We start from the raw sequence: 27,377 nt of genomic DNA on the forward strand, positions 1-27,377 counted from the left end.
AGCATTGCGTCCAAATGCGGCACCACAGTCTGGCTATTCCGTGACTGGAGTTGAGGAAGGAAGCTCCTCCCTTTCTCTGGCTGCTATTGGCTGCTGGAGCTGTCCTTCAGTCAAGAAGGAAGGCCAGGCAGCCAGTTCCCCCTGCTCTCTGCAGTCTCACTGATGGAGAGTGGGAGATCTCCATTGCATCTGAATTCAGATGGGAGAGCAGCGGGAGGGGGAGTGCGGACCCGTGGTTCCACATTACAAGCCATACTGTGATTCTACTACTTGATGTGCAGAAACATTGTCTTATAGAAACTCATTTGGCTTTGCTTGAAAATTCTCAGAGGTTTCTCCTTTGGAGGAACCCTGGAATTTGTTTCAGATTTCACTTCTTCTTCTTCTTCTTCCTTTTTTGTTGTTGTTGAAAATTTGATGCCAACTATAGATTAGATAGACCTGTGGACTTTTCCAAGCTGGACTTTTCCAAACTGGGCCCTTTCTGTATTAACCATTACAATATGTTTGCTTTGACTGCATATTTGTGTGTATCCCCCCCATCCCAATGTGATCATCCAGGACATGCATTGTGCAATCTTTTCTGATAGCAACATGTAGGCTGCTTGCTGGAGACAAACACTTGGAATAAACATAGTAATGCAATATTTCCTGGTGGAATCCCAAGTTTATCCTATCCATGACACTAATCTTTTAATTCACTGGCTGGGCAATAGCAATCTTCCTTACAATTCAAATACATTTAATAACCCTTCCAGTGTTTTGACATCTTTGATATGTTACAGTGAATGTTCCTTTCTGACTAATTCTTTTGGATTAGAAGCTGCCACTGCCAATGAAGAGGAGTAAGAAGATGCAAGTGTAAATAGTTCCCATCCCATGCTTGACTTTTTAATGAGCATTTTAAGGCTATGTCTGCACCAGCTCATGTTTGCACCATCTATCACTGCAGATATCAGGAGAGCTTCATTCTGTATCCTCTTGCGGGACTTCTTTCATAATACATTTGCAGCACAGGAGACAGTGTGGTAGTGGTTAGCGTGCTGGACTAGGACCAGGGTGACCCAAGTTCAAATCCCCATTGAGCCATGAAACTCACTGGGTGACACTGGGCCAGTCATTTATCCCTCAACCTAACCGGCTTCACAGGGCTGTTGTAAGGATAAACAGAACTATGTACACTGCTTTGGCCTCCTCAGAGGAAGAGTGGGATATAAATATAGTAAATAAATAATAAATTAAATGAATAATGTCAGAGGTCCCCACCCACAATGAAGCTTCTCCCCACACAGCCAGAGGCAGCACAGGGGTGGGGGGAAATGAAGAAGGAGCAAAGTACGTTTCTGAATGGGTGAGCTGTGTTCTACATGTTAGATTTCTGAAACAGAAATGTGGTGGGAGAACTCTACCTGTCTGAGAGGGTGCTTGCCCATCCTTGCCTCTTGGAGTGTGCACAGACTGGTTTGTGTTTTTTTTAAATGGTTCGGATTCCCCTTTACAAACATAGACCGTCGAACCACAGTGATCCAGTTCACCTTGGGCTTGGTTCAGTTTGATCGCAGACTGGCCAGCCTTCATGAAGGCCAGTCCAGTTCACAATCAAGCTGCTTGAACTGTCCCAGTTCATGGCAGAGCAGTTCACTGTGAACCATTTGTGCCCAACTGTACTTGCTTCCCCTCTTTCAGAAGGCCAGTCCGGTTTGTGATTGAGCTGCTCGAACCAGCCCAGTTCATGGTGGTCTGGTTCACTGAAAACCACTCATGCAAACCCCTGTTTGCCTCCCCTCTGCAACTTCGCTTGACATCAGCATTGTTCCTCCCAGAAACTAGGACAGTTCTGGCATGGAGAAGAGTAATATTGTAGGCTCCTCCCATGGATGCTGGAGTTTCTGGTGTTGTCTCAGTGGTACAAGCAACATTGTAGAAGCTGCTATGCCATTAACATTAATTTGAGAAGGGAGGGCTGGCTAGCCCTCTCCTTCCTTACTGCCTGGCAAAAAAGTTCATACTGCTTGAGTGAGGTATTTATCTTTTTATCATTCATGTGGATACGTGTCTGACAACGTCCCATTCTTCCTAGCCAGGCCTTCTTTATGTTCAGAATTTGTTCTTATTAACAAAATATACAAACATTACCAAAATCTACCCATTCACCATTGACACCTCACTACTTCTGTCTCCTTAGTTTTTGGAACAGGGTGACAAAGGAAAGGGTTGTCTGGGCGTGGACAGTCCCACAGATGTTTCAAAGCTTCCCTTCATTCTTCCTGGATACCGCATTAATGTTACTGGTAAGTCCATGGGTGGAAATTTATTCATTAAAAAACAACAACAGGGCCACAATATGAAGTGATCGAAATGCCTGTCTGTCTATAACAAAGATTATTATAAGGACAATGAGGGACAAATTTGTCTGAAATGAAATGAAGAGATTGTGGTGCAGAATATGCGTTTAAAATAACCAGAAGTTGAGAATGTAATTTTAATTATTTAAGATAGCATGGCACATTCATATATCTTTTTAATGCACTCAGAATTTCTCTTCAAAGCCTAGTGGTCCCTGAGTTCTGAAGCTTTGCAATCTATATATAGGCAACATGCCCTCGCTCAAAAAAGTTGGCATGTTTCTTTACCAGTGGCCATTTACATTTTGTTCAGCTCAGTTCCTATCCTGCTTCATCATTCTGCCTCTGTGGCTTACTCAAATATTTAAAAGGCTACCTCCCAGTGGAGAAATGATGTGGAATTCCCGTGTAGATTCCAAGAGTGCTCCCAAATAGCTGCTTCCCTGTGCCAGTGATGTCTTACAGTAGTGATTTGAAAAACACCTGGCAGTTCGCTAGGATTTTTAGTTTTAAAGCTTCGGTTTGAGAGTTTTGATTGTATTTTAAATTGTTTTAATTATGTTAATGTTTTAATTGGTTTTATATTGTGATACGCGATGGACTTTTTTGTATGGGGCGGTATATAAATGTACTAAAATAAAAACAAACAAATAAATATTCTAGTTGGCAGGGAGGGGGACCAGCTATTGTTGGTCCACTAGACCAGGGATCCTCAACGTTGGGCCCCCAGATGTTCTTGGACTTCAACTCCCATAATCCCCAGCCAAAGGCCACTGAGCCTGGGGATTATGGGAGTTGAAATCCAAGAACATCTGGGGGCCCAACGTTGAGGATCCCTGCAACTAGACAATAGGTTAATCTGGTGCTTGTTCCCTTTCTATTGTCTCTCTATGCCCTGCATAGAGGCTGCATTAGATCTTATGTTGGAGTTTTGTACATGTGAATAGTCTATTATTCCTCTGCTTAGCTGAATAATGTTTAATTGGTGGAAGGGCAACTTATGGATATCAGCTACAGTTAGATCAATGTCTTAAAATGAATTAAAAGGAATGTTCAAAGCAGCACAGAGAGAAGCTCTCCACACAAGCAGCGTGGAAAGCCGGGAGGGGGTTTGCAGAGAAAGCAGGCTTGGCCCACTCTCCCTGCACACAAGCAGCCAGATCGCCCTGGGCAGCTGGCTCGGCCACCCACATGATTACTGGAGCAGGTTGGGGCAGTGGCGACCGAGGGACTCCTGGCCCCCAGAAGTCCCAGAATGCCACACGTGAGTGTGCAGGAAATTCTGGGGAGCCCCCCAACGCCGGGAGGTTTGTTGTAGCCTCCCAGTTGAGGGTCTCCTCGTGAGTTGCCACGGCACGGAGCCACGCCACAGCAACACACAATCCAATAAATGGGGTTAGTGGAGGGCTCGCTCTGCTAACCTCGTTGAAGGGGAAGGGCATTTCGGGAGGCTGGGAGCTGTGCGGCTCCCGTTGCAGCACATGAGCAGGAGGAGCCGGGCTGGGCTCCCTTAGCCTGGTTTTGCCTGGCCGTGAGAACAAAAAGGCAAGAGCTTTATCAAAAACAATTAAGAAGATAAAAGTAATACACCAATGCAGAAACAGTGGCTCACTGCAGAAACCTGACTCACTGCTTTCAGTGGTGCTTAATAATGTCTATTTATTCTGAATGTTGCCCACGATATTTAAAACAACCACCAAGTTCAATACAGGGGCTGTCAGTGGTTTTAAAAGACCTAAGAGTTAAAATGTGTTGAACTGGCAGTGAAAGATTCTGCAAAGATTGGGGCGGGGGGTGCTGCAGCTCAGGGGCAGAGCATCTGCTTTGCCTGCAGAAGGTCCCAGTTTCAATCCCTGGCATCTAAACGCAGGGCTGGGAAAGTCTACCGCCTATAATCTTGGAGAGGCTGCTGCCAGTCAGTGTAGACAATACTGAACAAGATGGGCCAGTGTGGTGAAGCTCTTCATATGTGCAGCAAAGATTGGGCTTGACCTCCTTAGCCCGATCTTTGCTGGGCGTGTGAACCATCACTCCTGGTGGTGGCGGGGCAGCAAACCCACCTCTGGAGCCCAACTCCAAAATCAGATTAAGGAAGTGTGTGCTCTCTTAGGCAGGGTTCCCTTAGGCAGGGCTCCCAGCTGGCACCATGTGGATCCCCACAATGCACCGCACACTCATGCAGTGCATTATGGGATTTGGGGGGTGACAACACGTCCCTGCCCCAAGCCTCCATGGGTCACTGCAAGGGAGAGCTGCTGGGGAGAGCTGGAGTCTGCATGGGCGCACGGACCATGCATTCAGCATAGACGGGGCAATCGTCTGCAGGGCGAGGGGTAAGGTTTTAGAGTCTTTCTCCCCATGTGCCCCAAGCCTTTTCTCATAGATCATGAGAAAGGGCTCAGTATAAGGCAGTTTCCCATGTCCCTATGTTATGTGTTGATTCTCCTAGAGTGGGGCAGAGGCTGTTCTAAAACCTTGGTGCAACCACTAAAAAGAAGCTGCCTCATGCATCTATAGCAATGGTTCCCAACCTGGGAGCCTCTAGGTGCTGCTGAATTACAGCTCCCCTCATCCCCAGCCACAATAAATTGTAGCTGGGGCTGATGGGAGTTGTAGTTCATCAACATCTGGAGGCCTCCAGGTTGGGAATCACTGGTTGTAGTGACCAGTTTCCCCACCCTGTTAAGAATTAACAGGAAGTGAACCCTTATCTTGACTGACAGGCTGGTGAAGTCCAGAGCTCAACCAATCAGTACACCAGGTAGGTGGGACCTAGAGGGCTGTTGCTGTAAATTCTGGGAACAAGAAAGGAAGTCAAGCAGAGAGTGTGGACTAGTATGAGGTCAGATGCCTCATGGCGGAGCTGCAGGATAATCTCTCAGGTTGAGAGATCTGCAGGATGCTTGATTCTCATCAAGAGTTTGGTGAGTCAAGGAAGGGGGAAGCCAGGACATTGTTGGCTTTGGGAACTCAGCATAGGGAACAATTTGTTTAGTCAGACTGGGTGTCAGGAATTTATTTTGCTTTTGTGTGTGTGATTTGAATTTTCCTAAATATCTGTTCTTTGCAACTGAGTAACTAAGATTTTTAAGTATGCTGCCCCAGCATCATTTGGGGTGCTTTTGAAATATTCTTGTAAACAACTAAGTATTTTTAAGTGTATCTAAAAAGCTAAAAGCCTCAGACAGAACCAGTCTGTAGTAAATGAATAAAATATTTCTTTCTCTGTTCTTTTTACAAGCCTCAGCAGGTTGGTTAATAACTCAGCAGGAGGAGGAAAGGGGGATTTCTCTGGTGCACACCTCTCAAGGTGAGCTTGGCCAATTAATAATTAACTCCATGTGCAGGCAAAATGTATGGGAGGGAAAGGTTTTTCTTTAGTCTTGCTCATTAGCAAAAAGGGGGAGCAGATTTTTGTGCTTGCCCAGTACCCAGCTATAGAGGGACCTTGGACTAAAGCACTCAATCCAATGGTCTGGTTCTAGGCAAGTCTTAGAGTGCTTGTTGGCAGCGTTTTGGATTACCAAAAGACCAGGTTTATCAGAGTCTTTTTCTTAGCTTTCTGGGTTTGGAAAGTGGAAGATTTTTAAGCCAGCCAGGCTGCTCCTCAGAGCACAGGAAAGGGATGACTCAGCACTAAAGTCTCCTGTGTGCTGCAGAACTGGTTTAGACCAGTCAGGGAGATTATCCATTAACCTGGCCTGAGTCAGGAAAGGAAAAAATTTCCAACTACCCACAATTCACTACACTGGTCTATAGCTTTAACTTCTCAGAAGCGAGGCCCTCAGACCAGAGAATCTCCAGTCAATCAAAGGGGATGAGAAAGACAAAACCTGTGCTGCAATTTTAAAAAGCTAATTTGGGTTCAGTATTGTAGGAAGATGTTGAAAGGCATCATCTCATACTGCACGAGAGATGGCAATGGTAACCCCCTCCCGTATTCTTCCAAAGACAACCACAGGGCTTTGTGGTCGCCAGGAGTTGATACTGACTCGATGGCACACTTTATTTTATTGTTTATTGGGCACTTTCATTCAGATTACTGATTCTGTAATTTTTCCAGCCGGAAAGAAAAAAAGGTATCAGTAAGTGGATCTTTTCAACATCCTATATATTAACTTCCAAAAAATACTTTTGAAAACAAACATTTAAGTGGGAGTCCAATCCAGAATGCAAAGATGATCTGTAGAGAAGATTTGTGGTATTGTGACCTCTGGAGGAGAACTCCCGTGAATCTTTGATTGGAACAAAAGAAAGTGAAAAGGTCAAAGAAATAAGATAACTGATTTGAAGCTTTGGCTCTTCCCCAGTTATTAATTTAAACCAGAACTATATCTTTTGGCAGAGCATGCTCAGGTACTCTGGGATACAAAGAAAATACTATTATTAATGCTGTTTAGATCTATCCAGCTGTACATCTCAAAATTGCTAGCTCAAACTTATTTGAGTTCTCAGAACACTTGGTTTGTTTCGAGGATTTGTATCGCACTTCTCCTTCTTAAAACAAACTCAAGGTGGCTAACAAAATTGGCATTAATATAAAGGACAGCATAATCAATTGATGCTGATCTTCCACAGAGGTAGGCACTTTTCTTCACCAGGCTGGCTAGTTCTCCCTGGCCCACTGTTCTTCCTTCAGTTCCTCACTGCAACAATGAGAGAAACTAGAGTAGGTTATGTTGCTCATTCCCAGCCCCAAGCCCTCCCAGATAACCTACCAGAGGGCTGTGTGACCCTCAGGGACATATTCAACAGAGGCCCCACCTCTGTGGAACATCAGCAAGCATGGCGTGGTGGTTAGAGTGTTGGACTAGGACTGGGAAGACCCAAGTTCAAATCCCCATTCAGCCATGAAGCTCACTGGTTGACTCTGGGCCAGTCTCTTCTCTCTCAGCTTAACCTACTTCACAGGGTTGTTGTGAGGTGTACAACCATGTACACCATTCTGGGCTCCTTGGCAGAAGAGCAGATATAAATGTAATGAACACATAAATATTTCTGAGTGGCACAGAGCACTTCAGAGGGAAGGGGAGATCAGTGAAAATTCCCCCACCCACCTGTCCATTCAACTTCTGGTACTGGAGGGGGCTGAGTATGAATGTGTTATTCCTATCCTTCACTGGCTTCAGGAAGTTTTTCCCCCTATCCTGCACTGTCACATTGGTTGGGTCAAGAATTGACTTAATTTGGCATAAGGCATTTGGCATATAAATTGGTACTACCATCATGATCAGGGTTAAAGGGAATAGAGGGACTTGAGGTTTACCAGCCCAAGGGCCCTGAAGTATAGAGCCTCCTCTGGGGCTCCAAGAGTCTCATTGATCCCTATGGCTTGCTGGGTTAGGAGCTGATGATGCTGACAGGATTTCCTCTGTAAATCTTTCAGTTATGTAGGCAGTGAAGAGCAAAGACCATTTACTGCATCGGTCCAATACTTGGTGCCAGCAGGTGGTACGGCCTATCCAAAGATGGAACCTGTCAGTTCCTCATGTTGGTAAAAAGTATAGCCACCCTGAGTTTGGGAGGGTTGGCTTTCACTAATTAAGATGTTGCAGATCTCATATGTAAAAGTAGCTGAGGCCCACAGTTCAGCTCACTTACTGTCTCTGGTCTTCATTCCAGGGTGTGGGTGCAATTAGTGGCCCGACCTAGCCAAAATACACATCCCTGTCTACATCATATTATGTATCCAGCCAGTTCAATGGTGTCTAGAGAAGCATTGTGATGCAGCTGTTTGGCCACACACACAAACACACACTCATTGGCTGACATGATGTAGGAATTACTCAAAGTAGTCCCATTGAAATTAAAAGGACAATTTAGATGTTGCTTGACTTTTTGATTTCGATGAGACTACTTGGACGAATTTTCTTCATCACGTCAACTATTCTTTTTCATTTATTATACAGAATGTTGTATTTAAGGACAGCTTAGACATCTCTGAAATAAATAAATAGATAAAAGCACACCAGATGTGGAGCTGCACCTGCATTGCCTGTGTTTAATGGGATACTACTTTAACACTTGTGTTCTCCTTGCTGGGTTGGGCAATTATTTATTGATGTATTTACAATTACCTAGGCAATTACCCAATTGCCTAGGTGTAACACTGCAGCCTTAAGAACTTGAGATGGTAATTTGGAGTTGGTCTGTGTATTGTTTTCAGTTTTGAATTTATCATTTTAATGTACCAGTTAGAAATCTGAGGGGGTTTTCCATGCAGCCAAACAAACAAGGGCCATAAAATGCTACACAGATACTATTACCCTCCTTACCAAGTCAATGGAACAGTTATTTGTGTGCTAAAAAAAAACAAAACAGGGCCCCTCGGGGGATGCAATTCCAGTCCCCACACATCGGGGCCCAAGCAAAGTATAGTTCAGTATTTGAAATGATCATTTGTAATAACCCAAATGATCAAAGCAGAAAAATGAATCAATTAAAATATAACCCTTATTTCAAGAGTTATTGCAGTATTTGGGATTATTACATTGACATGGGATGCAGTGGATGACATACTACACAACATTACACATGCAGTTGAATGTTATGAATGTGCAGAAAATTGCTCAGAGTTGAAATAATCAAGGCTACACTCACTAACAACTGGGTGGGTGGGTGGGCAGGGGTGAAGGCAGGGATGGACCTACCTTCCCTCCAGATGATGGCCGATTCATTTTTGGGCACACTGCCACGTGCCCACACCATCTACACTGCTCCTGGCAGCACAGATCATAGGAGGCCTGGCCTCGTCCTGCCCTCCAGGAATCCCAAAATGCATAGCATGATGAGTGTGGTGCACTGGGGAATTCCCTTGGGAGTCGGGTGCTCTAGGCGCCTGACTCTGTGTATGTTCAGGCTCTGTGCAGGGTTAAAGGCCAGGGTTAAAAGTTGGGCTACACACAAGGGCAGCACCTGAATCGGGTTTGATCCCAGCAGCAGAGGTGAGCCTAAGAAATTTTGGAGCCTGGACCTAAAGGCCTTTGAAGGCCCCCCTGTTGCAAGTTTTATATAGCTGCAAGTTTTATAACATATAAAATGCATCATTTTATAACATATAGGTTCTTGAGGGCACAAACCACACCACCCAGGGCAGACTAAATATGATTTTGGGGCCCCCAGGGGGTGTGGAGTCCCTGGACTTGGGCCCCAAAGTCCAGGGGTAAGAGCACCTCTGCTCAGCAGTTCATAAGGACAGTCAGATCCAGGCTGGGCTGCCCTAGCCTGGGCTTGGCTGCTCATGTACATAGCCTTATGGCTGCAATGTTGTGTCACACAACTCCATTTGTGCCATTTTTGTGTTTGTGCAACAGTGCTCTTGCACAGCTGTGAAAAAGTTACATTCTACCCCATAAGTAACATTGCACAGTATGTCAGCCAGGGAGAAGAAAAGGTGTATGTGTGTACATGCTCAAATGAACATTCTGCCCCCAGGTCTTTCAGTCTTACAAAGGTCCTGTAAAAAAGGCTATGCTTCCTTCAATGCTGATTTCATCAAGAAGGATACTTGGGTGATTCTAATTTAGGGGATCAGATACACTGTGCTACTACCTCAGTTCCTATACGTGAGCATGATTCTCAAACCTGTCCTTTTCCCACAGTTGCTGACTTATGCTGTTGACATGCATGTTGAGCCAGAAAGATCTAGATAGGTTGCTCAGCTGTGATACCTGACTTGAGTACCATCATGTCCCATCTGCAAAGGTGTCTCCCTTTTTCTGTGGGAAGCCCTGTATTTATACATCAAAGCTCAGCTAGTGCCATAGGGGTGTTCTTTTTAGGTCTGGGAAGAAGTTTTTCTCCAGTTTTATGAGGGTAGAATTCTGCATAACAATAATTCCATTGGAATCATCATATTCCTAAAAGAGGAAAAAATATAATATCATGCAGTGGATGTAAGACAAAATCTAAAGCCAACATCTTTTAAAGGAGAACATAAAGGTTTTGCTTCACAAAAGGAAATGAAAATATACAATGAGGAGTTCTGCTCCATTACCCCAAAGAAAATAAATGAGCAGTTCAATAATGCATCTGCATGTGAAGAAATTGGAGATTTGTAGTTTCCTTGAGAGCAGACAGTGATTCTAAATTTAAGCATGAAAGGCTTGCTGGAGGGCGGATCTCCATCTAAACATGGGAGAATAAATATTATCTGAAGCTGATTTATCTGACTGATGGATTCCTGCCTCAGAGGAGAAATGTGGGCTGTTTCTTGAGACACCACCAGGAAAATCTCTTTAAGAAAGGAGAAGTTTTCTGGTTTTTGTCAAGCATTAGATCATGATGCCCACTGACATTTCCATATACAAATAGTAACTATAAAAAACTGTACATACACATATTGGCTTCAACTATGTTAGTAAAATACATGCAAATGAAATACTTTATACTCCCATTTTGAAAGCAAATTGATTCTCTGCTTCTAAAGTCAGTGGAGAGTGGGATTGGCTATAGCATTGCCTCTGTTCTCTGGATAGGACATGGTTATCTGTTTGAATGTATCATGTGTATTGGCTTGAAGGGAGAAATCTGGGTTGGTTTGTCTGCTCTTCACGTGCTGTCCGGAAGTCATACATAAAGGTTCTCCCTCTCTCTCCGTAAGAGACGGTTAGACTGTTTATTGTTTTCTTAGCCTGTGTTTTAGTTAGTTAGTCATGAATAGCAAACTGTTGTTTCTCAGTTCAAGTTGCTTCCTGTACAATTACTCCTAGAGGATGAGTAATTTCTCTGCAACAGAGATTTGCTCATCAGCTGCAGGTTCTGAAATATCACGTGGTACAGCCCTTCCAATCCTCCTAGGTGCACCTCAGCCAATCAGGCTGTAGGATGGGGCCTGTGTGTTTGAATCAACTCTTTGATCAAAAACTTCATAGGCTGTGAATAGCTCACAGAAGGAGAAGAGTGTCCCATGGTGGTCAGTGCCTGGCAGTAGCAGGGGTAGGAGGGTGGGGCTGGCAAGGTAGAGGGTGGGGTTGGGGCGGACAGAGCGCAAGCCACAGCTGCATCTCTCCTCCCCACCCGCCACGGCTTCCCTGGCTTTAATTGGAGCCACTTAGACTGACCATTCACCCAGCAAATGACTGGCCCACACAGCTCAAGTTAAAGCTAAGGCAGGGTGAAAAGAGAGAGAGAGTCAGGACAGTAAGAGAGATGTAGTTGTATCCCATTTGTGCCCCCCCCAGCCCCTCCTCAGCACCAGACACCACTGTCATAGTTGTAATAATAGTAATAAACAATGTACTAGTATCTTTTGAGGTTCTATCCTCTCTTACTTCCTCTTCTTAGTTCCTTACGTACTACTGATGATGCTTTTTATATCCCAGGGGATGGTTTGGATGCATATTGTGCAACAATCTTGTTGTAGCTAATTAGGCCTGTGTCTGGTCAGTGTATGGATGGGAGACTGCCAGCATGCCTCTATGCATGCTGTTTATGGTTCCGTCATGGAACAAAGGTAAGATGTATATGTAGTTTGTGCACAGACACACACGCACACGCACACACACAGAATTACTAAAATGGCTTGTAGTTTGCAAGCATATAAGTGTCTTATTTTGCAGTGAGTCTAGTCCTTTCCTAGCTCTATAAGGCCACATTCCGCATGCTGTCCAGTGGGACAGTGTGTGTGGTTATGGATGTTTTTGGTAGTCTGGATGAGGTCTGGAACTTACCTGTGAACATGGCATGTTTCTATCTTTTGTGGTTGGGTCTGGGAGTTTCATGCCAGTGAGTGAGCCAGTGAGGCCCAACCAGCTTTGTATTATAGATAATTCCCATCTGAACATTATGTATATATTTATTTATTTTCATGTTTCCATATTTATTTATCCATACATCTGTATTCTTCTCTTCCTCCAAGGAACCCAGAGATAGTGAACCCATAGGAACCCATTATAGCGATCTTTACACGATCTGTGTGAAGAGCTTCGGGTGGGTTTGCAGGGAGACCGCGTTTTCCCGATTCTCCCTGCTGACAATCCCTTAGCTTGCCCTGGGCGGGTGCATCGCCCGCCCAGACGAGCAGCAGCTCTCTTGCGGGCTGCCCGTGGCTCTCCCAGAAGCTCCAGGGGTTGGGGGCAGGGAAGCACTGCTGCACGGTGCCCCGTCCCCCAGAAACCCAATAATGTGCAGAGCCCCAACAAGTGTGCAGTGCATTACTGGGACCCCCCTCCAAATCAGTGTGTCTGCCTTGGCTGCAAGCAGCTGCAACAGACATACCATCTCTTAACCCAGTTTTTGGGCACATTTGCACTCAAAACCTGTGTGAAGTGGTGGGCTGCTTAGGAGAGCTCGCTGCCATGCTGCCGTTGGGAGCTGCGCAGCTCACAGCGGTTCTCACAAGCAGCGAAAACCAGGCTGGGCTTCCCTAGCCCTGTTTTCCCTGCTAGTGAGAATAGCTTCTGTGTTTATCCTCACAGCAACCCTGTGGGTAGGCTCGGCTGATAGATATGTTATTATTACATTTATATCCCGCTCTTCCTCCAAGGAGCCCAGAGCGGTGTACTACATACTTGAGTTTCTCTTTCACAACAACCCTGTGAAGTAGGTTAGGCTGAGAGAGAAGTGACTGGCCCAGAGTTACCCAGCAAGTATCATGGCTGAATGGGGATTTGAACTCAGGTCTCCCCGGTCCTAGTCAGCACTCTAACCACTACTGACTGGCCCTGAGTCACCCAGTGAGTTTCATGGCTGAATGTGGATTTGAACTTGGGCCTCCCTGGCCCTAGCTCGACACTCTAACCACTACAACACACTGGCTTCTCACATGGTATTTCTGTCATCTTAATATGTCATCAAAATTTAAAAATGCATTTCAGCTGACTAGGCATTCGTCTCTCCAAATCAAAATCTTTTAATTGCATCTCAAGTCATTTAAGCATGTTTAAGCTGTACCACTTGAGTGGCATGGCCCACAAATTCTATTGGCTTGGCACAGCTGTGCTATGTGTAAGGGGCTAAAACTCACTGATTCATTGCACCGTAGCTTTTGTATTGATTTTTTAAAAAGCTAGGCTGGCTTGAATGTGTACAATGATAAAATCTAATTAAGCGTATGTTGCCTGGAAAATGTGGATAAATCTATTACAAAGAGATGTTGGAAATGGTCCCTCCTTCCTCGTAATGCATCTATGAAACAATAGCTGAGATCTGGGTAAAAGAATTAAAATTAATTGAGACTGGACATTGCCAGGCTTCATGAATGAATGAATGATTAAAGAAAGAAAAGTCATTAGGGAAGAAGAAACAAGTAATCCAGTTTCATTTGAGGCTGAGTCAATGGAATGTGAGTGATTAAAAAAGAAATATACCTTCAAATCAAGGCATGTATTAATCAGTTCGTTGGAACCAGTATTTGTGAACACAATAAATGGAGTTGTATGTTACCAAAAAAGAAGACAACTAATTTGTGCAGAGATCTTCGCTTTGATTTCCTTACATAATCAGCCTGAACTTCTGAATATTGTTCTACTTAGAAAGAAAATGTTAAACTTCATGGTGGGGCTGCCACAAGAATGCACACTCTAAACAAAGTAAACCGTGGAGCCAACCAATGTGTTTTAAATGTTTTATTATAAAGGATAGGAAACCGTGTCCCCATTTGCTCAAACTGAGATAAATAAACAGTAAATATCATGCTCATGTTTTGGTATTCCTTTTCTTTTTCTTTCTTTTTTATCCTTTGTAATACGATCTGCACAATGGCATTCCTGATTTGGAGACGTTAAAAATTACATCTTTAAGGACCACAATTTTTGGACACAAATGAAGACCACTGGAATGAAAGACAAAGCAGTAGTATGAAGGCGCTGCTGAGCAAAAAATGGTTGGGTAATTTAACTAGCAGAACAAACAAATTAACCCCTCGGGCAGGATTATGCAAAGAAAAATACATATAGATACATAAACACAAAGACCTTCTTAACTTGAGAATCATGGAGCTGTCACAGTAACAAAACAAAATAAAAAAAGGTGGTGCCTCCTTGTTCTTTCATGTTTTCTTTACTAAAAACTATGCAATGTTCATTCCATAAATGGAAGAAAGCTGCCTATCACGACTTAAGAGGATGGATATTCAACTGTATCACACACGAAATGAGAAACAGTGAGCAATATCATTTGTTTCATTAAAATTAGGCACATACTTTGGGTTCACCCAGTCCCGTTCCCATTTCAAGGTCACTGGTAAAACCATGTCCTGCTGTATGTGAAGATCATGTATGAATAAAGCTGTGGAGTGGTCAAGGACTTAATTGCCAGAGAAAACCAGAAACATAGCAGAAAGATGGGCAATGCACACACATGTATATGGGGCAGGCAATTCCATGGCTACAACATGGAAAGATAGCTTCTGAGCAGTCCTGATGCCTCAGCTAGGTGCCCCAAGATTAACTACTAAGAAAAAGTTATTTGCCCAACCCACACCGTGAAATGTCACCAGTTTGGTGGGCCTCCTTGGTCCCAGGCATGTCATGTGTTATGCCAGTCCTTTGTTCTGGATTATGGAGGAACCCAGAAATAAGTCTCTGGCAATCATGGGGAGGCAACACATCTAAGAAATACTGGGTATTTGCTAGTGTCAGGAGGACAGGCTGAGCTGCTTTGTTAAACTAATGGAAATAAATCAAAGATTGTGGTGGAAAAAGAGATCTAAATGGGAACAGTTTGAAACAGATTCCCAGGAATTAGGATGATGTCACCACTGCTTCCACAATGAAGCAAAACCACAGTTCTGGCAAAATCTCCAGTTTTCTTTGGAGATGTGGATTTTGAGAATGGCTTCTCATAAGAGGAGCCCTTCTGATTCAGATGCCGCTTATGGCATGGGACACCTCAGGTGCAGCGCAGGCATCCCCACACTACCAGAGAGACCTAAGCCACACCCACACCCCAAGATTTGTGTGTGTAGATCATGCCCTTGTTCACTGTGTACTGACAATGCTATTTACAGTATGGCATGCATGTGTATGCATTCCTACCACGCCCAGAAGCTTGCCAAGGGCCAAATAACCAAACCAGTCCATCAAATTTCTGTGAAGATGAGTATCCACATGGAAATCAATGGAAAATCCATGTGCACAGCAATAAAGGCTGGTTCTGATATTTATTGCACAATGAGCTCCTGTGCATGGTGGGAAATATGAATATCCATGTATGCTACTAACAGGCCACGTGTTTATACGTATCAATGCACTGATGAATCAGCTGATTTCCATGATCCTTCCTCTTCCAAAAGGGGTAGAAGGATCACATATCTCTGTTGGGTCAGATACATTTGTATGTATAAGCAGCCATCTCACTTGTGATGTCATTCACACAGAGGTGAATGATTAACACATTTCTGAGGCCCAGGCCCAACCCAAATGATGCATAAGTGCTTACCTAAGGACCAAATATCTGCCTGAACTGGACCTCAGTACGCATCAGAGACTACATGGAACTTTAAATATGCACATGGAGATTTTTAACAGGAAATCCACTTTATTGGAACTATAAGACCAAGTTTGTAATTGGCCAAGTGTCAATTAACCAAGTAATTGACCTATTGGTAATTGGACCAAGTGATTGACCAAATTATTATTATTTTCTTATTGTGGTTATACACATGGGATATGATCTACTTAAGTAATTTTAAGCTTCATTCATTTTAAGGGGAAAGAGTTAAGCGAGCACTTAATTTTTCCATCAATAGTACTATTGTGCTTCATGTTGGCTGGATTGTGCTCACAGTATACAATTTTTAATTGTAATAATTCCCTTTGTTTCCCTGTCTGTGCTTTTCCATGACAGTAACTTAAGCACAGCAAAGAACAGATAGTCTCCTACTTGATTTACAGTACTCTCAAATTAAAGTGAATAACATAGACAAGAAATGAAAGTCCAATAACAATTTAGAAATAATTAACTCTAAAATGTGCACATGCAAATAAAACTGTAAAATGAACCCAGTCCAGTTACAATATGTGGTTATGCCATTTGCATACATGCTGTATTTCTGTGTAATTTTCAAAGAAGGTTCCATATGCAAAATAACCATTATTTCATCGCCTTTTCTTAAAAAGAAAAAAACACACTTTCTTTTTTCTTTTAATATGTGAAATTCAGATTGGCTTTGGTTCAGGCCAAAGCTAAAGCAGTCAGAAAGAAAAATCCTCTGGTTTCTTTTGTTATCATCCTATAAATCCTAATTAAGGATTATGCCAATTATCTGAATTACCTACATTCACTTCACCCAAGCCCTGCAAGGCACTTGTCAACTCTCCACATATTGCTCTTATCATTCTCTGTTTGGTATGACTCATAGTCTCTTTATTAGGGGCATGTTTCACATCTAGAAGGGGACTAATGAAACGTCACTCTAACATACCATATTGATCCTGCATTACAGAGAAATTATCCATCCAAATTTGGTTTGCTGATAGCAGACAATTGTTTGAGTGGCCATCTTTGTATTTTTAAGGCATGTCTTATACCAATTAAAATAAATATTGGTTGTGCTTTTGCATAGATTCAATGCTATTTTCATTGTCATCAGGCATACTTCCCCCATTGATTATGATTTATTTCTGCTTTCAAAACGTCATATTGCTTGTGCGGAGCCTGGTAATTTCGGTGCCTTTTGTACCAAGGAATAAAAGGCTTCCATTGAATGGTTCATTTGTGGCAACTGAACCATAATGTTGTCCACTGAATAGTCATCATAGCCATCTTCTCTAGACTAAGAAACCACAATTTCATCCACACCTGATGTATTTGGTGGCGACTTTTGTCTGTTTACTGCAGCCAGTAACATGAGATCTGAGTACCGCTGCAATTTTGATGCTTCTAGGAAGTCCCCGTCCTCTGCTTCTGAAGATTAAGTACGAAGTTCTTCAGAATATGGTAGCTATACTGCACATTGTTCTTGCTTTGCCTTTTGTGTTTAGAAGTCTATGGGTCGGATCATCATAGTTGTGGAACGTAATGAATAACTGGGGCCTTTGAAGTAGTGCCATTTGATTCCATTTATTTTTCCATGGTGCTGTCCAGCAGGGTAGAACATTCCATTGAGATTGGAGGGTCCGCAGGCATCAAACCACCAGCCTGAAATCATTAGGAACAAAACAATTAGATGGTATGCTAACTAAGCGTGCTCACTTTGGTTTGCAACATGAAGCTGGCTGGCAAATATGTAGTATCTGAGTGGTAAAGGCCACTGAGGAGGCATTCGGTTTGGCCTCTCTTGAGCTAAACAATCTGAGGCTGCGATCCAGAGAACCACACAACTAGCTATACATGCCCAGAAAGCCTTTGGGCTGGTGTTTCCAAAGAAAAAAGCAGCACCTAGTGCCAAGTGGCAAGCTGCTTCTGAAAGTGAGGGGACATTCAAGAACATGTTGCAAAATGGATTTTGGGTCTGCTCCTTAAAAGAAAAACAAATGAAAAGTCCCAAAGGGCACGCCCAAGCCTGGCCTCTTTGAGTCCCACCTGTAACTTTAGAGTATGTCCACATTTTCTACTTCAGGGAAAGCCAACTGGCAGTCAGTGGGCTGGAACTGGCTCTCAGTGGCCCCACCAAATTAGGATTAGAACCAACATTTCTCCAAAATGAAATTTCAGTGTTCTCCCAAGAGAAATGGTGGAAAACTTTCTCAGATGGTTTCTCTACATCCCAACATCTGGTAAAGATATTACCAACAGTCCCCGTCCCCCCACCCCCGCCTAAGGAAAAAGAAAAAAATGTTTTCAACTTGTAAGAAATAAGTTATCCCACACTTTTATTTATTATTTATACTAGTATGCCACCTCTCTGCAGCAACTCTCAAGGTAGCTTACAGCACGTTAAAAATGTGAGACAATGAAAATGTACAACCAAATAACCCCATAATAAACACAATACCTATATTGCACCCAGACCAATGGAGACACAAGGCATAATTGGAAGTCTAGAACCACAACTTTATTAACATCCCATAAGCAACAACAAGGGATTATCTCTCCACCTCCTGCAGTATGAATACTAGGAACTCACATCTATGGTGTGAGTCTCAATCTAAATTGCATTGAGTGGCACACCCTGGCTTCAAGCATTGTCATAGCCTTATGGATTATTGCTGCCCCTTTAACTGACCTTAGGTCAAGGCAGAAGGCAATGTCCACCCCAAGCTGTCAAGCCTATTAAACTGCCCAGACTGCCTTGGGTTTTATCGGTAGATGTGGGCAAATGAGCCATGGGCATGTAGTCAGATAATACTGAAAGAATTTTTTTTTTTTAAACAACCCAACCACAACAGGAGCTCTCCACTCCAGAATCATTGCATATCAAAGGCCCAGGGAAATAACCAAGATCTAATAATCACCTGCTTAGAGGCCAAGATGGATGGAGCTAAATAGATCTCCCAGAGTTCTGGGTGCTACCACGGAGAAAGCTCTGTCCCATGTACTCATTGGCTGTTACTCTAGCCATCATGGACATATGGAACAAAGCCTTCCAAGATCTTAATAGAGTAGAATTATGAGGGATGTTACTTCTTTTGGATTTTGTATGCAACATGTAATTGTACATATTTGCATACAGTGGTATGGCTGAACCATATGCCTCGTAACTGGGAAGTCCTGAATGATGGTGGCAACTTTTTCATGTAGTCAGTTTGGGCAAAACATTGGTTACATTATATTCTGCCCATCCTCCAAGGAACTCAGGATGGCATCAATGGTCCTCCCTCCCCACTGCCCCCATTTCATCCCCCCAGTTACCCTGGGGTTAAGCTGAAGGAGAGTGACTAACCAATTGTCACCCAGCGCACATCATGGCTGAGTGGAGATTTAAACCTGGGTCTCCCCAGTCCTAGCCCAACACTCTAGAGCCACCACACCAGGTCTCTATACTTCCAGCTCCAGGATGTGGAGATCACAGTTTGGACATTTTCTCCTTGCTGCCCAATTCTCAGCCCACTTAACTGCTTTGCATGATGCTGCTGTTCTGCCTCTGATAGTGATGCTGGTTCCACGGCAGAAACAAAGCTGCTCTGTGATTCTCAAGTCAACTGAAGTTGGGGTTTCTCAGACTTGGTCCCCAGATGTTGTTGGACTACAACTCAAATCAGTGTGGCTGGGGATGATGGAAGTTTTAGTCCAGCAACATATGCAGCCCAAGTTTGAGAACCCTCAACTTAAGGTGTTTGTACAAGCAGTGGGGAAATCCTTGACTAGCAAGCAGAAGGTTGCCGGTTCGAATCCCTGCAGGTACTATATCGGGCAGCAGTGATATAGGAAGATGCTGAATGGCATCATCTCATACTGCGCGAGAGGAGGAAATGGTAAACCCCTCCTGTATTCTACCAAAGAAAACCACAGGGCTCTGTGGGTGCCGGGAGTCAAAATCGACTTGACGGCACACTTTACCTTTACCTTACAATGTAGAGCTATAGCTCAGTGTAAAAGTATTGACTCTGTGGATAAGTAGTCCCAGTTTTGATCCCTTCCTGTGGACCCCCAGGGGAAAGGGCTGGAAGATGTTGCAGTGATGGAGTTAATCAGAATGACTGGTAATGGGACAAGCCAAGACTTAAGTGGAAGAATGTTATATGCAGAAAAGGCTGAATCCTTGGCATCCCTGGGTATAAATAGCTCAGGTAGCAAGAGTGCACAAAACCTCTGCTTAAAATCATAGAGAGCCATGAAAGCAGATTATTATTATTATTATTATTACATTTATATCCTGCTCTTCCTCCAAGGAGCCCAGAGCAGTGTACTACATACTTAAGTTTCTCTTTCACAACTGTGAAGTAGGCTAGGTTGAGAGAAGAGACTGGCCCAGAGTCACTCAGCACGTCTCATGGCTGAATGGGGATTTGAACCTGGGTCTCCCCAGTCCTAGTCCAGCACTCTAACCACTACACCACGCTGGCTCTTTAGACAATTAGAACTGATTAGACAATGTAAGAGAGTAGAAGGCTGATGATGATAATAAACAAACAAGCAAACAAACCACTTTTCAATGAAAAGTTTCTCCAAGTGATTTACATAGAAAAAGAATAATAATAATAATGATATCATGCTTCCCTGTCCCCCAAAAGGGCTCACAATCTAATAAGAAACACAAGGAGGACACCAGCAACATCCACTGGAGGGATGCTAGGCTGGGGCTAGGTAGAGACAGTGTCTTTCCTCTTGCTAAATATAAGAAAATCACACCTTTGAAAAGTGCCTCTTTGTCCAGTTAGCAGGGGAACAAAATGGCCCACTAGGCCAACAGATAGTGATATATAATATTATTTGCTTATTTGGGGTGGGGGCAGGGATATGAGCTCTCTTATGTGTGAAAGTATTGCATGGACTTATGGTGAGAAAGCATTATTTTATTAATTAAAAAACATGAATGCTCAGAGGGGGGGAATGTATCATATACAGCTTGTAAGGATGGTATTATGTAAGCTCAAATTCTGCATCCGCAGATTCTTTCTTGATTGCTTAAATATTTGCAGACTTTAAAGAGGTAAACTTGGCAAACAAGTCATTCAGAAACAAATATTTATGGACTCGTTTTGTGGATGGCACTGCAAAGAAATTAAGTCAAGCAATCTAAACTAGTCTTAATTAGAATGTAGGGAAGCAGCATCTCATTTTACTCTCAACATAACATTTAGATTCTCAACTGGGCAAAGCAGAACTTTGTGAGGGCGCGCATACTTGGTAAAAATCCCGAGAGTGTTAGTTTTCTTTCTTTCTTTCTTTTTTTTTAAGTTCCCAACCCTCTGGGTGGCAGGAAATACTTTGAAAATATGTCTGTATTCTGAGCCCTGGTGTTTCATGGTAGAATAAACGAAAACCTTTTACAAATATTCAGTAGGGCTGTGCAGTCACGTCATCTTAATAGGCCCATCAGAACCGATATGCCCTTTGTTGGGCACTAGGAATGATATCAGACACAACGGAAGGGAGGAACCTCCTGGCTGAGCTCCCCCTGCCCAAATCATTTCTGAACTCTTTTGGAGTTCTGACGTTCGGGCCTGCCAAGAACTGCCTGCCCCCAGCCCTCTCCCTGTGTCCCTCTCCTACCTGGGACTACAAGGGAGCCAGTGCCAACAGCTGCAATGTCCTTTTTGCTTCTCCCAGGGATGGGCCACCCATCCCTATTGTCTTCATTATCTCACTCACTCCAAGGGGTTCCCAGGGAGAGGGGCAAACATGGGCCTCCCTTCCCCAAGCTACGCTCCTGGCTCCTATGAAGTACTGGAAACAGAAACTGAAGCTGCTTGCCTTTTGCTGGGGCTTCAGTTTTAAAATGCCACCCCCACCACCTGAAGCTGTTTAGGGCCCTGGCGGCTCGTGTGGTTCATTGTGGGCTGCGTAGTCCTTTTAAGGAGGGCAGCCTGTGCAAGTGCCTTCCACGGGCATGTGAAACGGCAGCATTAGTGGTACATAAATCTGCAAAAACACAGGAGGTGGGAGGGGGTGCGGGGGGGGGGTAAGTAAGGCAAATGGACTTGCCCTCTATTCAGGTCATATGCAAGAGTGTACGAAGTCTTTACTGTTTATATGATGTGGAAATTAATATGGGCACCTTAACTTGGACATTTCCTGCTTTTTAAAGCACAAAAATTTATATTTAAAGCTTCTTAACTCTCATATTGAACCAAAGGTTTTTGGATTACAGAATTTCTAGGCTTTTTGAGAGGAAAATTCTTATTAGGTACTGTGGGAAAGAGAAGTGAAGCACTGAATCTTATCCATGCTAGCTAAGTGGAGTCTCATAGGCATTATACCTGAAATGTGGTGTATTCATGTTCAAATGCAGAATTCTAATTGCTCATAGGGGTTAGTATACCTGTAATGCCCCTGCTAACTGGGCAAAGAGGCACCTTTTAACATGGTGATTCTCTTTACTGAGCAGGGGGAGAGTAACTGGCCCTATCCACCTCCAGCACAGTGTCTCCAGTGACTGTTGCTGGTGTCTATCTTCTGTTCCTTTTAAGATTGTGAGCCCTTTGGGGACAGGGAGCCATCTTATTTATTTATTATTTCTCTGTGTAAACTGCCCTGAGCCATTTTTGGAAGGGCGGTATAGGAATCGAATTAATAATAATAATAATGTAGAACCTCCATGTTCAAAGACAGACCACTCCAGAATTCTAGTTGCTTGGGGTGGGGGTGGGAATGGGAATGGGTTGGTGGTATTTCCTTTCTGCACTTGTTCAGAGGTTCCCTGCACTTCATTTTCCTATTAAAAGTGCATTACTCAAATTCTTGGAGGAGAGATGTAACATGATGGCTAATTTGGCCAAGAGGTTGAGGTTTGAATCTTCACTGGTATGTTTCCCACCTATATCGGGCAGCAGTGATATAGGAAGATGCTGAAAGGCATCACCTCATACTGCGTGGGAGATGGCAATCGTAAACCCCTCCTGTATTCTGCCAAAGACAACCACAGGGGAGTTGACACCGAATCGACAGCACAACTTTACTTTACAATCAGAGGTACTATAACTCTGCTACAGAACCTCCAAATTCAGTGGCAGTCAACCTTGTCTACCCTTGCAGGTCTGTCACCTTGATGATACTTTGCATACCCTCTCAAATCTTGCTGCCACCTTGATGCTAACTATACTTCATGTGCCCATGCAAATGCCTTGGATGCCCTTGCAAGGCCCCTGTTGCCTCATTGGGGCATCACATGCCTTCGTCAATCCCTCTGCCACCTAGTCGCCATCTTGCATGCCATTTTGCTACTGTCCCATCTTAACTATACCAGCCCTACTGTGCCAGTAGAATATAAATTGTGAATTATTCTGGCAATTTCAGATGGCTTCATAATGTTGTTTCCTGCCTTGATATAATAATGCCTTGATATAACACTAGTGAAAAAGAGAATGGAGGACTTTCTCACTGGAGGTAAAGTAATATTGAAATAACACTACCCTTTAGTTTGCTTCGTTCCACCTTTTCTTTCAAACTTTTTTGTTTTTTCTTTTATCCCTCATAGCCAACAACATGAAATGTAGTATATACATTCCCTTCCATTTATTCTTTGCTACTCTTTCCTCTCTTCCTATCATCTCTCTGTGGTTCATTAACTTTTCTACTCCTTTCCTCCTTTTGTAATATCTTCCACTGTTGAAATGTAGACTGCAAGCTCTTTGGGGGAAAGGGACTCATGGGGCATATAGGCTGATGAAACTTTAAATATAATATAATATAATATAATATAATATAATATAATATAATATAATATAATATAATATAATATAATATAAGAAATAAAGCAAAAGGAAACAGTTCCAGGTTTAATATTATGAACTCCCCACCACCACACACCATTTATTTCAATTTGCCTTCTCCCCCGTCTTCTTTTGAAATAGATAAATTGGGGATATATGAAATCCTTGAGGAAAATTCACTAATTTTACCAAAATCCTTTGGGCTCCCCTCAAAAGTCCTTAGATGAGTTGCTTGAGGAGGAACTCCCAAATTAGCTTTGAATTTTAGTTTAGGTGACATGTCAGTGGCAATTCTAAGGCCTAAACTAAAAGTGATTCAGAAAATTTGTGATAAAGTCTCATGGTGTTTTTTTGTTGGTTAAAAACAACAACAAACAAATATGGGGTAGGGATGACAATCTGGACTGGAGCTGTGCTGCTGAGGGAATGGAGATAATCCTTTCATTCATGTTAATTTCCTGTTTTAAATCTCCCTAAGCTCTTATTAGCCACAAACAGGGAAGAAAGATACAATGCGGGTACCTATCTTTAACACCAGCTTCAGGAGCCAATTTAAGCTAGGGGTGTGCAAACCAGTTCAAATTCGAACCAGAAATTCAAACTGGTTTCGTTAGAAGATTCTAGCTCAGACCAAATTTTCCTTTGAAATGGCAGTGCCGGTCCGAGCTAGAACCGAAGTGAACCCGTTTTGATTCAAACTGGTGTGAACTGGCTTGGTGGCTCCAGCCTCCATTTTAGGTATTGGTGGCCATTTTGTGACACTTGTGTGTTTTCACACAGTGAAATTTGAAGTGAATTGCAAACTTCCTCTCAAGGCAAAACTTCCAAGAATTTTCAAGTGAAACCAAATAAGTTTTTGTAAAACATTACAAAAAGGATGAAGGGGTCATGGCCTCTGAGGCCTTCATCCTTCACCCCAGGATGAAGGGGTCATGGCCTCTGAAATTGACACCACAGGCTTTCAAGGCGATGTGGTCATGGCCCCTGAGCCCTTCTTTGAGTGACTCACAGGACGAGGGAGGGTTCGAGGGGTCCTCGCCTCCACCAATGGAAACGCCAGCACCTGCTGGCCCCCTCAACACAATGCCTGTGTCATCTGAATCAGAGGAGGAACCAGAAGCACCAAAATCCCCAACAGCAGCCACCCAGCTACACCGCAGCCAGCTCTTAAAAAACAGGGCACAGCCCCTTTAAGCCATTTGAGGCTCGGGCAGGCTTGCAGTGCTGGCTCTAAGGCTTCAGTTTGCCACCACTGTTAGCTGAAGCAACCTTGTTGTGGATGTGTGCTCCTGCTCCCGCTCCCCCTTGATTCTGACCCTTTGCTTGTTTTTGGACTTCAGTGCTGCCTGCTCCTAACGGGCTGGTCTTTGGCTACTGTCCATTTGCCTCTTCTGACTCTGATACTGCTGCTTGCTCCTAATGGACGGATCTTTGGTTCTGAACTCCTACTTGATTGACGTTGCCTTGTCCAACCCAATGGACTGATTTCTGGCTTTTGACCCCTTGCTGGTTTTGACTCTGTCTTGCCGGCTCCCATGGTGTGCTTCCTGCCACACCTGACCTGCCCAGGTCTCATATTCCCCTCCCCAAAAGGAAAAGCAGCCTGCTACAATCTCCCCCCACCCCTTTATCTGATATCTCAGCATGGCTGCATGTGCAATGCAGCATTCATGAACCTGCTGAATGTATCTGCAATGGTGCCCCAGCAGATTTAAGTAACAATCAAGTCCAGAGCATGCTGTTGGTGCTGTGTTGTGGGCTGTAGGATTTCTTTGACTTCCTAGAAGAACATGACTTCTTCCAAACTCAGATGCTTAATAACTGTGGGTAGTAACCAGACTGAGTGAGTCATGGGTTCCAGAGCATGGTCTAAAGGCACATGATACAGCCACCTTGATAAAGCAAAACAGGCCCTGGTGTGATAAGAGCTTGGATGGTAGATCAATGCATGTCACTTTTGCAAGTGGGGCCGTAGCTCAGTGGTAGAACATCTGCTTTGTATGCAGACGTCCTCAGGTTCAATCTCTGTAGGTAGGCCTGGGAAAGATTCTACCTAAAACCTTGGAGAAGCTGCTGCCAGTCAGTGTAGACAATACTGAATTAGATGGACCAAGGGTCTGACTCAGTATAAGGCAGCTTTCTATATACCACCCCCTGTGACTATGACGAAATATATGGGACAACAAATTTCATGGAACTGTGCCACAAATAACTGAACTATCTGTGATGTTTCTTTCTTTTAATAACATAAAGAAATACACCTTCTGTGTTCAAGGCTCCCTATCCAATCTCCAGAGCTGCAGAGGAATTAAAAACTGGAATCCTTTGGTATGTGTGGGTTAAATGTATTTCCCATATAGCTCATGCATTGTGTCAGCAGATTTTGTCCTTAGCACTCTCTCTAAAGGCATGGAGCCCTTCATGTGTTTTAACCACTGGGTACATTAGTAACACTGATTAGCACATAGCTCCAAGATTTACACTACTCTGTGCAGTTGGACCAGAGAGAATTTATTATTTGAACCTTGTAAAGTAATTTCTTTTATTTTCTGAACAATACTTTGTGGGCTTTCTTTTTTTCCTGAAGTAACACTTCATAATCAAATCTTTAGGGAAGGACTGGTGCCAAATGCATTCTGGCATTCTGCTATCTTGATACAGTTGACCTCTCTTTGATTACAAAGCTATACCTAAGGGGCTAATAACCAAAGAAAAAGAAAGCTGTACAGCTGATGTTTGACTATAACAAGAGCATAATCCTGTAGAAATTTAAGACAAAGCTAAACATGGAAAAATCTAATCCTCGTTTTTCAGAGCTGGAACCTTTAAGCAGCTCGGCTTCCCTTACACTGTCAAGAGTATGGACTAGGAAGGCGGTATCCATTACCATTCTACTTCACAACAACAATCATAGCATGAAAGATGGACTTTCTTTGGGGGATTCTTTTCCCCCTTAGCAAGGCAACCTCAACATCTCACAAGCCTGAAGCAGCTCTAGATGACAGGCTACCTAAATTATGCCTGCAGGAATAGTCAACTAAAGAGCAACCCTCTTTTAAGGACCCTTGGCTGGGTTCCACAATTAAGTGTATTCATGTTTATGGGGTCTTGGAGATATGTCTATTACAGCTGAGCTCTGTGGGCCAGTTCACAATCTCTATTCACCACATGTTGACTGCAACATCAAATAATGACTTGCATGCTTGAATTAACCATCACAGATCAGTCATGGCAGGCTTCAGTTTACTCAGTGCTGACAAAAACTCACTGTTTTTCAGTGAAGACAGTGCACACGCTCAGCAGAGAGTTGTTGAATGCTGAGTGATCAAGTGGCACACATGCATGTTTGAACCAGGCCAAAATCAACAAAAGTGTTGATAAGGAATAGGCCTCTGGATACAGACTCTACTGAATCGGACTTCTCCAGTGGTTTCAAGTGTTTAGGAGTCACTACAGCTTCAAAGATGATCAAAGAGGTTTTAATTCTGCTTACAAAACAATGCGGCTGTTCTTATGAGCAGCCTAGCCTATGCCAGGCTGCTCATGTAGAGCAGTGATTCTCAAACTTGGGTCCTCAGGTGTTATTGGACTTCAACTCCCATAATCCCCAACCAAAGGCCACTGAGGCTGGGGATTATGGGAGCTGAAGTCCAATAACACCTGAGGACCCAAGTTTGAGAATCCCTGATGTAGAATGTCGTGATCCAGCCTAACCCCACTCCTAAGCCCGACTCTTAGCCAGGGTTAAGGGAGCAAGCACCAGAATATAATGGTGGTGGGCAGAGGGAACTGTGTAGCTTGTTAATGATCCTATAGTCTACTTGTGGGTGTTTCC

General features: G+C 43.5%; 1 protein-coding gene across 7 annotated transcripts in view; it reads right to left on the bottom strand.

Annotated features, from left to right (window-relative positions):
• Window positions 1-13,897: 13,897 nt before the first annotated feature.
• ANGPT1 (angiopoietin 1) overlaps window positions 13,898-27,377 on the bottom strand; it is a 274,758-nt gene continuing 261,278 nt past the window's right edge. For all 7 annotated transcript variants that reach the window (XM_053247661.1, XM_053247660.1, XM_053247662.1 and 4 more), the window contains one exon: window positions 13,898-17,426. In XM_053247661.1, coding sequence (XP_053103636.1) covers window positions 17,266-17,426 — 161 coding nt within the window. In that variant the 3' untranslated portion in view covers window positions 13,898-17,265. The remainder of the gene's footprint in view (window positions 17,427-27,377) is intronic.

The sequence above is a fragment of the Hemicordylus capensis genome, chromosome 4, assembly GCF_027244095.1.
Source record: "Hemicordylus capensis ecotype Gifberg chromosome 4, rHemCap1.1.pri, whole genome shotgun sequence".
Taxonomy (NCBI): domain Eukaryota; kingdom Metazoa; phylum Chordata; class Lepidosauria; order Squamata; family Cordylidae; genus Hemicordylus; species Hemicordylus capensis.